At 35.2% G+C, this 14,551-nt stretch overlaps 1 protein-coding gene across 1 annotated transcript in view; it reads left to right on the top strand.

Moving 5' to 3' along the window:
- The window catches only part of CFAP47 (cilia and flagella associated protein 47), a 299,411-nt gene that overhangs the window by 249,550 nt on the left and 35,310 nt on the right, over positions 1 to 14,551 (top strand). The window contains 1 exon segment of the mRNA XM_060086541.1: positions 1,405 to 1,576. Within this exon segment, the coding sequence (XP_059942524.1) occupies positions 1,405 to 1,576 (172 nt within the window).

Below are 14,551 nucleotides of genomic sequence, written 5' to 3'. Positions count from 1 at the left end.
TTTATTTTTACACATGGGAAAAAAAAAAGATCTTGTAAGGGTGTGGGTCAGTCAGTTATTTTACATTAATAAGGTTTGCTGAGTAATCATTAAATGTGACTCAGGCTTGTTACAGCCAAGCTATTTTTCAGAGTTCTGTGGCAGAAATTACAATCAGCTACTTCTGAAAGGTGGTCTGGTTTCTGTTAGGATTATTTAGAGGTGGCCATCAGTTCTGTGAATCCAAGAATCATTTAACATTTACCTTTACACACTAGAGACAGACTTTAGAAATTAGCTCAGCTGTGGACCAGGTCAAGTCATGGTTCTCTGGAGCTCTCTTCCATGATCTATATGCAACAAACTTCTTGATTTGCAAGTTGGGTTCCTTACATGGGCATGGAGCATAAATATAATAAATGATTGTGCTTCTCTTCTACATGCCAGTCTTGAATTTAAGATATTTTTCACATGTACCTAACAAAACCCTGCTATAATTAACTTTCCTCTGGTAAACTACTGCTTAAGAAAATACAGTTAACCATATTGTCTATAATAACCCAAGACTAATGAAGAACTCTCTCTTGTATTAAACTTTACCAGGGAATTCCCTGGTGGTCCAGTAGTTAGGACTCTGCATTTTCACTGCTGAGGGCACAGGTTCAATCCCTGGTCTGGGAATTAAGATCCCGCAAGCCATGCAATGCAGCCAAAAAATAAAAAATAAAATATACCAGTGTTTGAAAATCCTGCCCTAATAGACTGGGATGCAGTTTTAATATTGTTTGAACTTAATTCAAATTGTTCTTTATAAATTACAAGTCTATAGGCTTTTAATATATTTTTTATAGAGAGCACATCATTATTTTTATTTTATAGTAAATATTGATTTTTAGTTTCTACTTGGCCATTTCTTGTTTTGTAAGTCTGAGTTTTAAGGATTTAAGATGGTGGTATTTAAGGATGATGGGTGCATGTATTTTTTTTTTTTTTTTTTTTTTTTTTTGCGGTATGCGGGCCTCTCACTGTTGTGGCCTCTCCCGTTGCGGAGCACAGGCTCCGGACGCGCAGGCCCAGCGGCCATGGCTCACGGGCCCAGCCGCTCCACGGCATGTGGGATCCTCCCAGACCGGGGCACGAACCCGTATCCCCTGCATCGGCAGGCAGACTCTCAACCACTGCGCCACCAGGGAGGCCCGGGTGCATGTATTTTTTATGTTCATTCATTTATTTACCTTTTAACAAAAGCATACTGAGTACTATTATATATCTGGTAATGCACTAGGTATTATGAATACAAAGCTAAATAACATATACCATCTTCTTCCCTCTAAATACTTGTGCATGATTAATGCTGACATAATTGATTTTCAACCTATACATATTTAATCGAATTAAAATGCATTTTAATTTTAATTTTCCTAGATATACTTGTAAAACGTGAATTTGAATACGAAATTCAATTTGAATCTGAAGTTGCAAAGGCTAATTTGGAATCCTGCATGGCTTTATGTTACATTAAAAAATCTTATAATATCAAGGCTGAAAGGGTAGCATTGGTCTTCAGTCAGATATTTGCACCAAAGAAACCATTGAGGTAAACTTGCTTTTACCCCTATTTTCTTTAAACAATATTATTACTGTTTTAAAATAAATAATGTGATATTTTCTTTACATATTTCTATATTTCAGTTGCATTACTTCTTTGATGCTGTTGAGGTGAATAGATTATTTCTTTTTTTTTTTAACATCTTTATTGGGGTATAATTGCTTTAGAGCAGTGTGTTAGTTTCTGCTTCATAACAAAGTGAATCAGCTATAAATATACATATATCTCCATATCTCCTCCCTCTTGTGTCTCCCTCCCACCCTCCCTATCCCAACCTTCTAGGTGGTCACAAAGCACCGAGCTGATCTCCCTGTGCTATGTGGCTGCTTCCCACTAGCTATCTATTTTATATTTGATAGTGTATATATGTCCATGCCACTCTCTCACTTTGTCCCAGCTTCCCCTTCCCCCTCCCCGTGTCCTCAAGTCCATTTGTACATCTGCGTCTTTATTCCTGTCCTGCCCCTAGGTTCTTCAGAAACTTTTTTTTTTTTTTTTTTAGATTCCATATATATGTGTTAGCACACAGTATTTGTTTTTCTCCTTCTGACTTACTTCAGTCTATAGGACAGACTCTGGCTCCATCCACCTCATTACAAATAACTCCATTTCATTTATTTTTATGGCTGAGTAATATTCCATTGTATATACGTGCCACATCTTCATCCACTCATCTGGCGATGGACACTTAGGTTGCTTCCATGTCCTGGCTATTGTAAATACAGCTGCAAGGAACATTGTGGTACATGACTCTTTTTGAATTATAGTTTTCTCAGGGTATATGCCCAGTAGTGGGATTGCTGGGTCGTATGGTAGTTCTATTTTTAGTTTTCTAAGGAGGCTCCATACTGTTCTCCATAGTGGCTGTATCAGTTTACATTCCCATCAACAGTGAAAGAGGCTTCCCTTTTCTCCACACCCTCTTCAGCATTTATTGTTTGTAGATTTTTTGATGATGGCCATTCTGACCGGTGTGAGATGATATCTCATTGTAGTTTTGATTTTCATTTCTCTAATGATTAATGATGTTGAGCATTCTTTCATGTGTTTGCTGGCAATCTGTATATCTTCCTTGGGGAAATGTCTATTGACGTCTTCTGCCCATTTTTGGATTGGGTTGTTTGTGTTTTTGATATTGAGCTACATGAGCTGCTTGTAAATTTTGCAGATTAATCCTTTGTCACTTGCTTCATTGGCAAATATTTTCTCCCATTCTGAGGGTTGTCTTTTGGTCTTGTTTATGGTTTCCTTTGCTGTGCAAAAGCTTTTAAGTTTCATTAGGTCCCATTTGTTTATTTTTGTTTTTATTTCCATTTCTCTAGGAGGTGGGTCAAAAAGGATCTTGCTGTGATTTATGTCATTGAGTGTTCTGCCTATGTTTTCCTCTAAGAGTTTGATAGTGTCTGGCCTTACATTTAGATCTTCAATCCATTTTGAGTTTATTTTTGTGTATGGTGTTAGGGAGTGTTCTAATTTCATCCTTTTACATGTAGCTGTCCAGCTTTTCCTAGGACCACTTATCAAAGAGGCTGTCTTTTCTCCATTGTATATTCTTGCCTCCTTTATCAAAAATAAGGTGGCCATATGTGCGTGAGTTTATCTCTGGGCTTTCTATCCTGTTCCATTGATCTATATTTCTGGTTTGGTGCCACTACAATATTGTCTTGATTACTGTAGCTTTGTAGTATAGTCTGAAGTCAGGGAGACTGATTCCTCCCGCTCCATTTTTCTTTCTCAAGATTTCTTTGGTCTTTCGGGGTCTTTTGTGTTTCCATACAAATTGTGAAATTTTTTGTTCTAGTTCTGTGAAAAATTCCATTGGTAGTTTGATAGGGATTGCATTGAATCTGTAGTATAGTCATTTCCACAATGTTGATTCTTCCAATCCAAGAACATGGTATATCTCTCCATCTGTTTGTACCATCTTTAATTTCTTTCATCAGTGTCTTATAGTTTTCTGCATACAGGTCTTTTGTCTCCTTAGGTAGGTTTGTTCCTTGGTATTTCATTCTTTCTGCTGCAGTGGTAAATGGGAGTACTTCCTTAATTTCTCTTTCAGATTGTTCATCATTAGTGTATAGGAATGCAAGAGATTTCTTTATTTTTTTTTTAAGTTTTTGTTTTGTTTATTCTCATTTCTTAAACTGATAATACATGGTACAAAGTTAAAAATATATAAAAGAGTATTTGATAAAGTGTCTTCCCTCTCTCGTTCCCCAGGCACCCATCTTTCCTTTCCAGAGCTACTCAATGTTACTTGTTCTTGCATATCTTTACAGAGATTTTTAAAACACTTTATCGAAGTATAATTTACATACCATAAAATACATCCATTTTAAGTATACAATTCAATAATTTTTAGTAAATTTACAGAGCTGTCCAATCTTCACCACAATCCAGTTTTAGAACACTTCTGTTACCCAGAAAATCCCTTATACCTGTTTGCAATCAATCCACATTCCCAGCCCCAGACAACCTCCAATCTGCCTTTTTCCTTTTCTGCACATTTCATATAAATAGAATTACATAATATCTAGTCTTTTGCATCTAGCTTCTTAGCATGATGTTTTCAAGATTCATCCTTGGTATAGTATGTATCACTACTCTTTTTATTGCTGGTTAGTATTCCATTGTATGGCTCTACCACATTTTGTTTATCCAGTTGCCAGTTGTTGAACATTTGGATTGTTTGATTTTTTTTTTTTTTTGGATAATGTGAATCATGCTGCTATGAACATTTTTGTAAAAGTTTTTGTGTGGACATATGTTTTCATTTCTCTCTTTTTTTTTAACATCTTGGCTGGAGTATAATTGCTTTACAATGGTGTGTTAGTTTCTGCTTTTTAACAAAGTGAATCAGTTATACATATACATATGTTCCCATATCTCTTCCCTCTTGTATCTCCCTCCCTCCCACCCTCCCTATCCCACCCCTCTAGGTGGTCACAAACCACCTAGCTGATCTCCCTGTCCTATGCAGCTGCTTCCCACTAGCTATCTATTTTACGTTTGGTAGTGTATATATGTCCATGCCACTCTCTCACTTTGTCACAGCTTACCCTTCCCCCTCATCATATCCTCAAGTCCATTCTCTAGTAGGTCTGTGTCTTTATTCCCTTCTTATCCCTAGGTTCTTCATGACATTTTTTTTCTTATATTCCATATATATGTGTTAGCATATGGTATTTGTCTTTCTCTTTCTGACTTACTTCACTCTGTTGACAGACTCTAGGTCCATCCACCTCACTACAAATAACTCAATTTTGTTTCTTTTTATGGCTGAGTAATATTCCATTATATATATGTGCCACATCTTCTTTATCCATTCATCAGAGGATGGACACTTACATTGCTTCCATGTCCTGGCTATTGTAAATACAGCTGCGATGAACATTTTAGTACATGACTCTTTTTGAATTATGGTTTTCTCAGGGTATATGCCCAGTAGTGGGATTGCTGGGTCATATGGTAGTGTTCTATTTGTAGTTTTTTCAGGAACCTCCATACTGTTCTCCATAGTGGCTGTACCAATTCACATTCCCACCAGCAGTGCAAGAGGGTTCCCTTTTCTCCACACCCTCTCCAGCATTTATTGTTTCTAGATTTTTTGATGATGGCCATTCTGACTGGTATGAGATGATATCTCATTGTAGTTTTGGTTTGCATTTCTCTAGTGATTAATGATGTTGAGCATTCTTTCCTGTGCTTGTTGGCAGTCTGTATATCTTCTTTGGAGAAATGTCTATTTAGGTCTTCTGCCCATTTTTGGATTGGGTTGTTTGTGTTTTTGATATTGAGCTGCATGAGCTGCTTGTAAATTTTGGAGATTAATCCTTTGTCAGTTGCTTCATTTGCAAATATTTTCTCCCATTCTGAGGGTTGTCTTTTGGTCTTGTTTATGGTTTCCTTTGCTGTGCAAAAGCTTTTAAGTTTCATTAGGTCCCATTTGTTTATTTTTGTTTTTATTTCCATTTCTCTAGGAGGTGGGTCAAAAAGGATCTTGCTGTGGTTTATGTCATAGAGTGTTCTGCCTATGTTTTCCTCTAAGACTTTGATAGTTTTCTGGCCTTACATTTAGGTCTTTAATCCATTTTGAGTTTATTTTTGTATATGGTGTTAGGGAGTGTTCTAATCTCATACTTTTACATGTAGTTGTCCAGTTTTCCCAGCACCACTTATTGAAGAGGCTGTCCTTTCTCCACTGTACATTCCTGCCTCCTTTATCAAAGATATGGTGACCATATGTGCGTGGGTTTATCTCTGGGCTTTCTATCTTGTTCCATTGATCTATATTTCTGTTTTTGTGCCAGTACCATCCTGTCTTGATTACTGTAGCTTTGTAGTATAGTCTAGAGTCAGGGAGCCTGATTCCTCCAGCTCCATTTTTTGTTGTCCAGATTGCTTTGGCTATTCGGGGTCTTTTGTGTTTCCATACAAATTGTGAAATTTTTTGTTCTAGTTCTGTGAAAAATGCCAGTGGTAGTTTGATAGGGATTGCATTGAATCTGTAGATTGCTTTGGGTAGTAGAGTCATTTTCACAATGTTGATTCTTCCAATCCAAGAACATGGTATATCTCTCCATCTATTTGTATCATCTTTAATTTCTTTCATCAGTGTCTTATAATTTTCTGTATACAGGGGTTTTGTCTCCTTAGATAGGTTTATTCCTAGATATTTTATTCTTTTTGTTTCAGTGGTAACTGGGTGTGTTTTCTTGATTTCACTTTCAGATTTTTCATCATTAGTGTATAGGAATGCCAGAGATTTCTGTGCATTAATTTTGTATCCTGCTACTTTACCAAATTCATTGATTAGCTCTAGTAGTTTTCTGGTAGCATCTTTAGGAATCTCTATGTATAGTATCATGTCATCTGCAAACAGTGACAGTGACAGCTTTACTTCTACTTTTCCGATTTGAATTCCTTTTATTTCCTTTTCTTCTCTGATTGCTGTGACTGAAACTTCCCAAACCATGTTGAATAAGAGTGGTGAGAGTGGGCAACCTTGTCTTCTTCCTGATCTTAGTGGAAATGGTTTCAGTTTTTCACCACAGGATGATGTTGGCTGTGGGTTTGTCATATATGGCCTTTATTATGTTGAGGAAAGTTCCCTCTATGCCTATTTTCTGCAGGGTTTTTATCATAAATGGGTGTTGAATTTTGTCGAAAGCTTTCTCTGCATCTATTGAGATGATCATATGGTTTTTCTCTTTCAGTTTGTTAATATGGTGTGTCACGTTGATTGATGTGCGTATATTGAAGAATCCTTGCATTCCTGGAATAAACCCCACTTGATCATGGTGTATGATCCTTTTAATATGCTGTTGGATTCTGTTTGCTAGTATTTTGTTGAGGATTTTTGCATCTATGTTCATCAGTGATATTGGTCTGTAGTTTTCTTTCTTTGTGACATCTTTGTCTCGTTTTGGTATCAGGGTGATGGTGGCCTCGTAGAATGAGTTTGGGAGTGTTCCTCCCTCTGCTATAGTTTGTAAGAGTTTGAGAAGGATAGGTGTTAGCTCTTCTCTAAATGTTTGATAGAATTCGCCTGTGAAGCCATCTGGTCCTGGGCTTTTGTTTGTTGGAAGATTTTTAATCCCACTTTCAATTTCAGTGCTTGTGATTGGTCTGTTCATATTTTCTATTTCTTCCTGATTCAGTCTTGGCAGGTTGTGCATTTCTATAATTTGTCCATTTCTTCCAGGTTGTCCATTTTATTGGCATAGAGTTGCTTGTAGTAATCTCTCATGATCTTTTGTATTTCTGCAGTGTCAGTTGTTACTTCTCCTTTTTCATTTCTAATTCTATTGATTTGAGTCTTCTCCCTTTTTTTCTTGATGAGTCTGGCTAACAGTTTATCCATTTTTTTATCTTCAACGAAGCAGCTTTTAGTTTTATTGATCTTTGCTATCATTTCCTTCATTTCTTTTTCATTTACTTCTGATCTGACCTTTATGATTCCTTTCCTTCTGCTAACTTTGGGGTTTTTTTGTTCTTCTTTCTCTAATTGCTTTAGGTGCAAGGTTAGGTTGTTTATTTGAGATGTTTCCTGTTTCTTAAGGTAGGATTGTTTTGCTATAAACTTGCCTCTTAGAACTGCTTTTGCTGAATCCCATTGGTTTTGGGCCATCATGTCTCCGTTGTCATTTGTTTCTAGGTATTTTTTGATTTCCTCAGTGATCACTTCGTTATTAAGTAGTGTATTGTTTAGCCTCCATGTGTTTGTATTTTTTACAGATCTTTTCCTGTAACTGAAATCTAATCTAATAGCGTTGTGGTCAGAAAAGATACTTGATACAATTTCAATTTTCTTAAATTTACCAAGGCTTGATTTGTGACCCAAGATATGATCTGTCTTGGAGAGTGTTCCATGAGTACTTGAGAAAAATGTGTATTCTGTTGTTTTTGGACGGAATATTCTGTAAATATCAATTAATGTCCCAAGACTTCCTTCTTTTTTATGGCTAAATAATATTCCATTCTCTGTATATACCAGATTTTTCTTTATCCATTCAACTGTAGACAGTCACTTAGATTATTTCCATATCTTAGCTTTTGTGACTAATGCTACAATAACATGGGAATGCAGATATATCTTTGAGATACTGATTTCATTTCCTTTAGATATACAATCCAGAAGTAGGATTGTTGGATCATATGGTAATTCAATTTTAGCTTTTTGAGGAAACTTCATACAGTTTTCCACAATGGCTGTACCAATTTTAAATCCTGCCAACAGTGTTCAGTAGTTTTCTTTTTTTCCACATTCATGCCAGCACTTATTTTTTGACTTTTTGAATAGGTGTGAGGTGATGTCCCACTGTGGTTTCAATTTGTATTTCCCTGACGATCAGTGATGTTGAGCACCTTTTCATATACTTTTTGGCCATCTGTCTGTCTTCTTTAGAAAAATATCTATTGAGGTCCTGTGCCCATTTTTTAATAGGGTTATTTGTGGGTTTTCTTGCTATTGAGTTATATGAGTTCCTTATGTATTTTAGATATTACCCCCCTATCATATACATGGTATGCAAATATTTTCTCCCAGTCCAGAGGTTGCCTTTTCATTGGGTGATTTTTTTTTCCTTTGCTGTGCAGAAAAATTTTAGTGTGATATAGTCCTACTTGTTTATTTTTGCTTTTGTTGCCAGTGCTTTTGATGTTATATCCAAAAAGTCATTTCTAAGACTAAGGTGAAGTATATTTTCCCTTGTTTTCTTCTGAAATTTTTACTTTTGATTTATACAGGGTTTAGGTCTTATGTTTATATCTTTAATCCATTTTGAGTTGATTTTTGTTAGTGGTATAAGATAGGGGTCCAATTTTACTTTTTTGTGTATGGTTACTCCACTTTCCTAGCACCATTTATTAAAGAGACTATCCTTTCCCCATTGTGTATTTTCAGCAACTTTGTTGAAGATTAGTTGACTCTATATGTGTGCATTTATCCCCAGGCTCTCTGTTCTGTTCCATTGGACTGTATGTCTGTCTTTATTCCTGTATCATTCCATATTGATTACTGCAGATTTGTAATAAATTTTGAAGTTACTAAGTATGAGGCCTCTAGCTTTGTTTTTATTTCTCAAGATTGTTGTGGCCATTCAGAATCCTTTAAGATTGCATATGCATTTTACAATTTTTTAAATTATCTCTTCAAAAAATGCCATTGAGGTTTTGGTGGGGATTGCATTGAATCTGTAGATTGCTTTGGATAGTATGGATGTTTTAACAATATTGATTCTTCCTGTCCATGAATATGGAGATATCTTTCCATTTATTTGTGTCTTCTCTAATTTCTTTCATCATTGTCTGTTAGTTTTCAATGTACAGATCTTAACATTCTTGGTTAAATCGATGTCTAAGTACAGTTGACCCTTGAACAATATGGGAGTTAGGGGTGCTGACCTTCTAGCAGTCAACAGTCAGGCTTCCCTATATGTGACTCCACACCGACAGATTGAACCAATCACAGATCATGTAGTACTATAGTATATGTATTTTTAAAAATCCATGTATAAGTGGACCTATGCAGTTCAAACTTGTGTTGTTCAAGGGTCAACTGTATTCTTTTTCATGCTATTTTGAATAGGGATTTTTTTTCATTTCTTTTTTCAAATAGTTCATTGTTAGTATATAGTAATGCAACTGATTTTTGTATGTTGATTTTGTATCCTGCAACTTTACTGAATTCATTTATTAGTTATAACAGTTTTTCCTGGAATCATTCTACAAATAAAATCATGTCATCTGCTAACAGAGATAATGATCTCAGAGGAAAAGCTTTTGGTTTTTCAACATTGAGGATGATATTAGCTGTGGACTTTGCATATGTGGCCTCTATTATGTTGAACTAATTTTCTTCTATTCCTAGATTGTTGAGGTTTTTTTTTTAATCATAAAAGGGTGTTGAATTTTGTCAAATTTTTTTCTGCATGTCTTGAGATGATCATGTGTTTTTTATCCTTCATTCTGTTAAAGTGGTTTATCATATTAATTGATTTTCTTATGTGGAACCTTCCTTGCATCCTATGGTTAAATTCTATTTGGACATGGTGTATGATCCTATTAATGTGCCATTGAATTCAATTTGATAGCATTTGTTGAGGATTTTTTGCATCTATATTCATCAAGGATATTGGCTGTAGTTTTCTTTTTTTGTAGTGTCTTTTTCTGGCTTTGGCATCAGGATAAATTATACTTGGAAGTATTTGGAAGTATTCCCTCCTTTTCAATATTTTGGAAGAGTTTAAGATGGATTAATGTTAATTCTTCTTTAAATATTTGGTAGAATTCACCATCTGTTCCTGGGCTTTTCTTTGTTGGGAGGATTTTGATTACTGATTCAATGTGCTTAGTATTTATAGATCTGTTCAGATTTTCTGTTTATTCATGATTCTGTCTTGGTAGATTACATTTTGGGGGGAATTTATTCATTTCTTCTAGGTTATACAATTTTTTGATATATAATTGTTCACAGCAGTCTCTTATGATCATTTTTATTTCTGGGGCATCAATTGTAATGTGTCCTTTTTCATTTATGATTTTATATATTTGTCTTCTCTTTTTTTCTTAATTAGTCTACGTAATTTTGTTAATTTTGTTCTTTTCAAAAAACAAACTCTTAGTTTCACTCTTAGTTGATTTTTTTCTAGTGTCTCTTTGATTTATTTCTGCTCTACTCTTTATTATTTCCTTCTTTCTGCTAACTTTGGGTTGAGTTTTTCTTCTTTATCTAGTTTCTTGAGGTATAGAGTTTGGTTGTTTATTTGAGTTCTTTCTTCTTCTTTTTTTTTTTTTTGAATGTAGGCATTTATCACTATAAACTTCCCTCTTAGTACTACTTTTGCTGCATTCCACAAGCAATGTTGTGTTTTTATTTTCATTTGTCTCAAGATATTTTCTAACATCTTTTTGACTTCTTCTTTGGTTCATTGGTAGTTCAAAATTTCATTGTTTTTTTTAAAATTAAAATTTGATTTTTTAATTTCCACGTATTTGTGTATTTCCAATTTTCCTTCTGCTATTGATATCTAGTTTCATTCCACTGTGGTGGGAGAAGACAACTGGTAGGATTTCAGTCTTCTCAAATTTGTTTAGACTTGATTTGTGACCTGACATGCAGTCTGTCCTTGAGAATGTTCCATGTGCCCCTGAGAGGAATGTAAATGCTGTTGCTGTTGAGTGGAATGCTCTGCGTATATTTGTTAGAACCACTTGTCTATAGTGTTGTTCCTGTCTTCCTTTTTCTTATTGATCTTCTTTCTTGGTTTTCTATTCATTATTGGAAATGGGATTTTGAAATCTCCTATTATTATTCTATTGCTTTCTATTTCTCCTTTCATTTCTGTTAATCTTTGGTACATATATTTAGATACTCTGTTGTTGGGCATATGTATAGCTATAATATGTATAATTGTTATATCATTCTGGCAAGTTGATCTGATATAAGGTCAGTTTTTTATTAAGTCTACTTTGCCTAATATAAGTAAGGCCATCCATGCTCTTTTGTTTACCATTTGCCGTCTTTCTTCCCTTTAAAACTTTCAGCTTATGTGTATTTTTAAACCCAAAGTTAGTCTCTTTTAGACAGCATATACTTGGATCTTGTTTTTTATCCTATCAGCTACTGTCTCTTTTGAGTGGGGAGTTTGATTTACACTTAAAGTAATTATTGATAGGGAAGGACTTAGTATTGTCATTTTGTTGTTTTCTGTATGTCTTATGGCTCTTTTGTCCATCTTTTCTTTTCTTGCTGTCTTCCTTTATGTTGTATTGATCTTTTTTTCTAGTAACATGCTTTGATTCCTTTCTCATTTTCTTTTGGGTATCTTCTATAGGTGTTTTCTTTGTGGTTACCATAGGGCTTACATAAAACATCTCATAAGTTTAACAATCCATTTTAAGCTGATAACTTGACTTCAGTTGCATACAAAATCTGTACACTTTGTTAGTGATGTACAAATTACATATTTTATATTGTGTATCCATTAATATATTTTATAATTATAGTATTTTTATACTTTTGTTTTTTAACTTTTATGCCACAATTAAAAGTGATTTATGTACCAATGTTACACTATTGAGTTTTGTGTATTTTTCTGTATATTTACCTTTACCAGTGAGCTTTATACTTTCGAATGCTTTTTTGTGGCTGTTTGGCATCTTTTCATTTCAACTTGAAGGACTCCCTTTAGAATGCCTTGTAAGGCAGATCTAATGGTGATTAGCTCCCTTAGCTTTTCTTTGTCAGGGAAAGTATCCACTTCATTTTTGAAGGATGGTTTTGCTGGTTATAGTATTTTTGTTTAGCAGTTTGTTTTTTACCACTTTAAATATATCATCCCTCTCATTTCAGGCTTACAAGGTTTCTGCTGAGAAATCTGCTGAGAGTCTTACAAGGACTCCCTTGTATGTGATAAGTTATTTTTCTCTTGCTATTTCCAAATTCTCTTTCTGGCTTCGTTGACATTTTGATTATGTGTCTCATTGTAGAGTTATTTGCTTTCATCCTATTTAGAGCCTTTTGGACTTGATGAATCTGATGTCCATTTCCTTCCTCAGATTTGGGAAGTTTTTGGCCATTATTTCTTTAAATAAGCTTTCTGCCTCTATTTTTCTCTTTTCCTTCTGAGACTCATAATGTGTATATTGGTCCTCTTGATATTGTTGTGTAAGTCCCTTAGATTTTCTTCACTCTATTTTATTTATTTTTTCTTTTTGCTCCTCTGACTGGATAATTTCACATGACTTTTCTTCAAATTCTCTGATTACTTTTGCTTGATCAAATCTGTTGAACCTCTAGTGAATTTTTTATTTCAGTGAATTTTTCAGCTACATTCCTCAGCTCCAAAATTTGTTTGGTCTTTTTTTATATTTTCTATCTCTTTGTTGAAATTCTCATTTTGTTCATACATTGTTTTCCTGATATTGTTGAACATCTTCATGACAGTTATTTTGAATAATTTGTCAAGTAATTCCTATAACTCCATTTCTTTATGGTGTGTTTCTGGAGACTTATTTTGTTTCTTTAACAGGGTAATTTTTTTCTGTTTCTTCATATTCTTTTTAACTTCGTGTTGGTATCTACACATTTGAAAAAATAGCTACCTCTCCCATTCTTTACAGACTGGCTTTATACAGGGAAAGATCTTCACCAAGCAGTGCAACTAGAGACTCTGGGGGCCTCTCAGGTCTTTTCTGTGAATATGTCTTTCTGATCTTGTATATGAAGATTACTAATTAGAGGAGCTTGCCAGCTTCTATTTTCTCATGAGTTTGTAATCTCTTGCTCCCTCTGGTGTCTGTCTTCTGTAGTGTGAGTACTCTGACATAGCACACTGCCCAGATCTTTTTTTCAGCAGCCTCTAGGCATCTAGAGTTTGTCATGTTCTCTCAGTTCCATAAGACAAGCAAGACAGAAACCAGAACCTTAAGCAGCCCACTGAAAAGCCAGAAATTTGGATGCATGTTCCACTCTTCTTTTTCTGCACTTATGGAGAGCCTTCTGAACTATATCAGTTTCTGTCTGCCATACCATGAGACCTCTGTAGAACCAGTACCCTGCCCAGCTCTTTTTTGTTCTCAGAAACTACCATGCTTCTAGAGTGTGTCAGGTCTCATCAATACTTCAAGATAGGCAAGATAGAAGCCAGTCCCCCAGCAGCCCCACACCTCCAATATCCAGATGTTGGATGTCTGGTCCACTCTTCTCTTTTCTTCACCTGGGAGAAGTGAGACCTGAGAATTTCCTCCTAATCCTGTGGTACTGTGCTCAGGAGGGAGAGCTTGTGGTGACAGGATCCACATATTTTCCTAATAGCTTCAGAGCAGCTGATTTTGCACTCACCTGGAGGGCAGAAGCCTCTTAACTGGTTTCAGAATTTCTCACAATGGAAATTGGCCATCTCCCTGACATCACCCCTCTGGATATTCTGTTTTATACATCTCTTATTTATTGGATCATGCATCATTGCCTAGCACTGGTAATAAAATGTTTTAAAACATTAACAATCATAATGACTATATTAATATTAATTAGTCCTTGTCAGGTACTTTCCATGTGCCAGGAAAGATAATAAACTTTATGGGTATTATTAATTTAACAGAATGAAAACTGAGGTTCAGAAAGACTAAGCAAGTTGCTTGAAGTCATGCTCCCAGATAGAGCTAAGATTCCGGTCTAAGCCATCTGTATCCTTAGTCCACTTTCTCAGACCACCTGCTATGAGACTCAATACACATTTACTGAAAGGATCAGTGAGTCCCAACCTGAATCTCCCATCTGCTCTTCTATGTTTCACTGTTGGATCTTTTCTAGGAAACTGTTATTTACCTTCTGCCTGTATCTCCCCTGTCAGTTTGGATTTTAAATTCCTCACAACCTCCCATGTACTGTGCCTCTCTCCTGCTTTCTTCTACCAAGAAGTTCCTCAAATTCTTTCACAGTCTTCATCTCAAATGTAA

This window comes from Mesoplodon densirostris, chromosome X (assembly GCF_025265405.1).
Source record: "Mesoplodon densirostris isolate mMesDen1 chromosome X, mMesDen1 primary haplotype, whole genome shotgun sequence".
NCBI classification, from domain to species: domain Eukaryota; kingdom Metazoa; phylum Chordata; class Mammalia; order Artiodactyla; family Ziphiidae; genus Mesoplodon; species Mesoplodon densirostris.
This window is presented reverse-complemented; position numbering and strand designations above follow the sequence as displayed.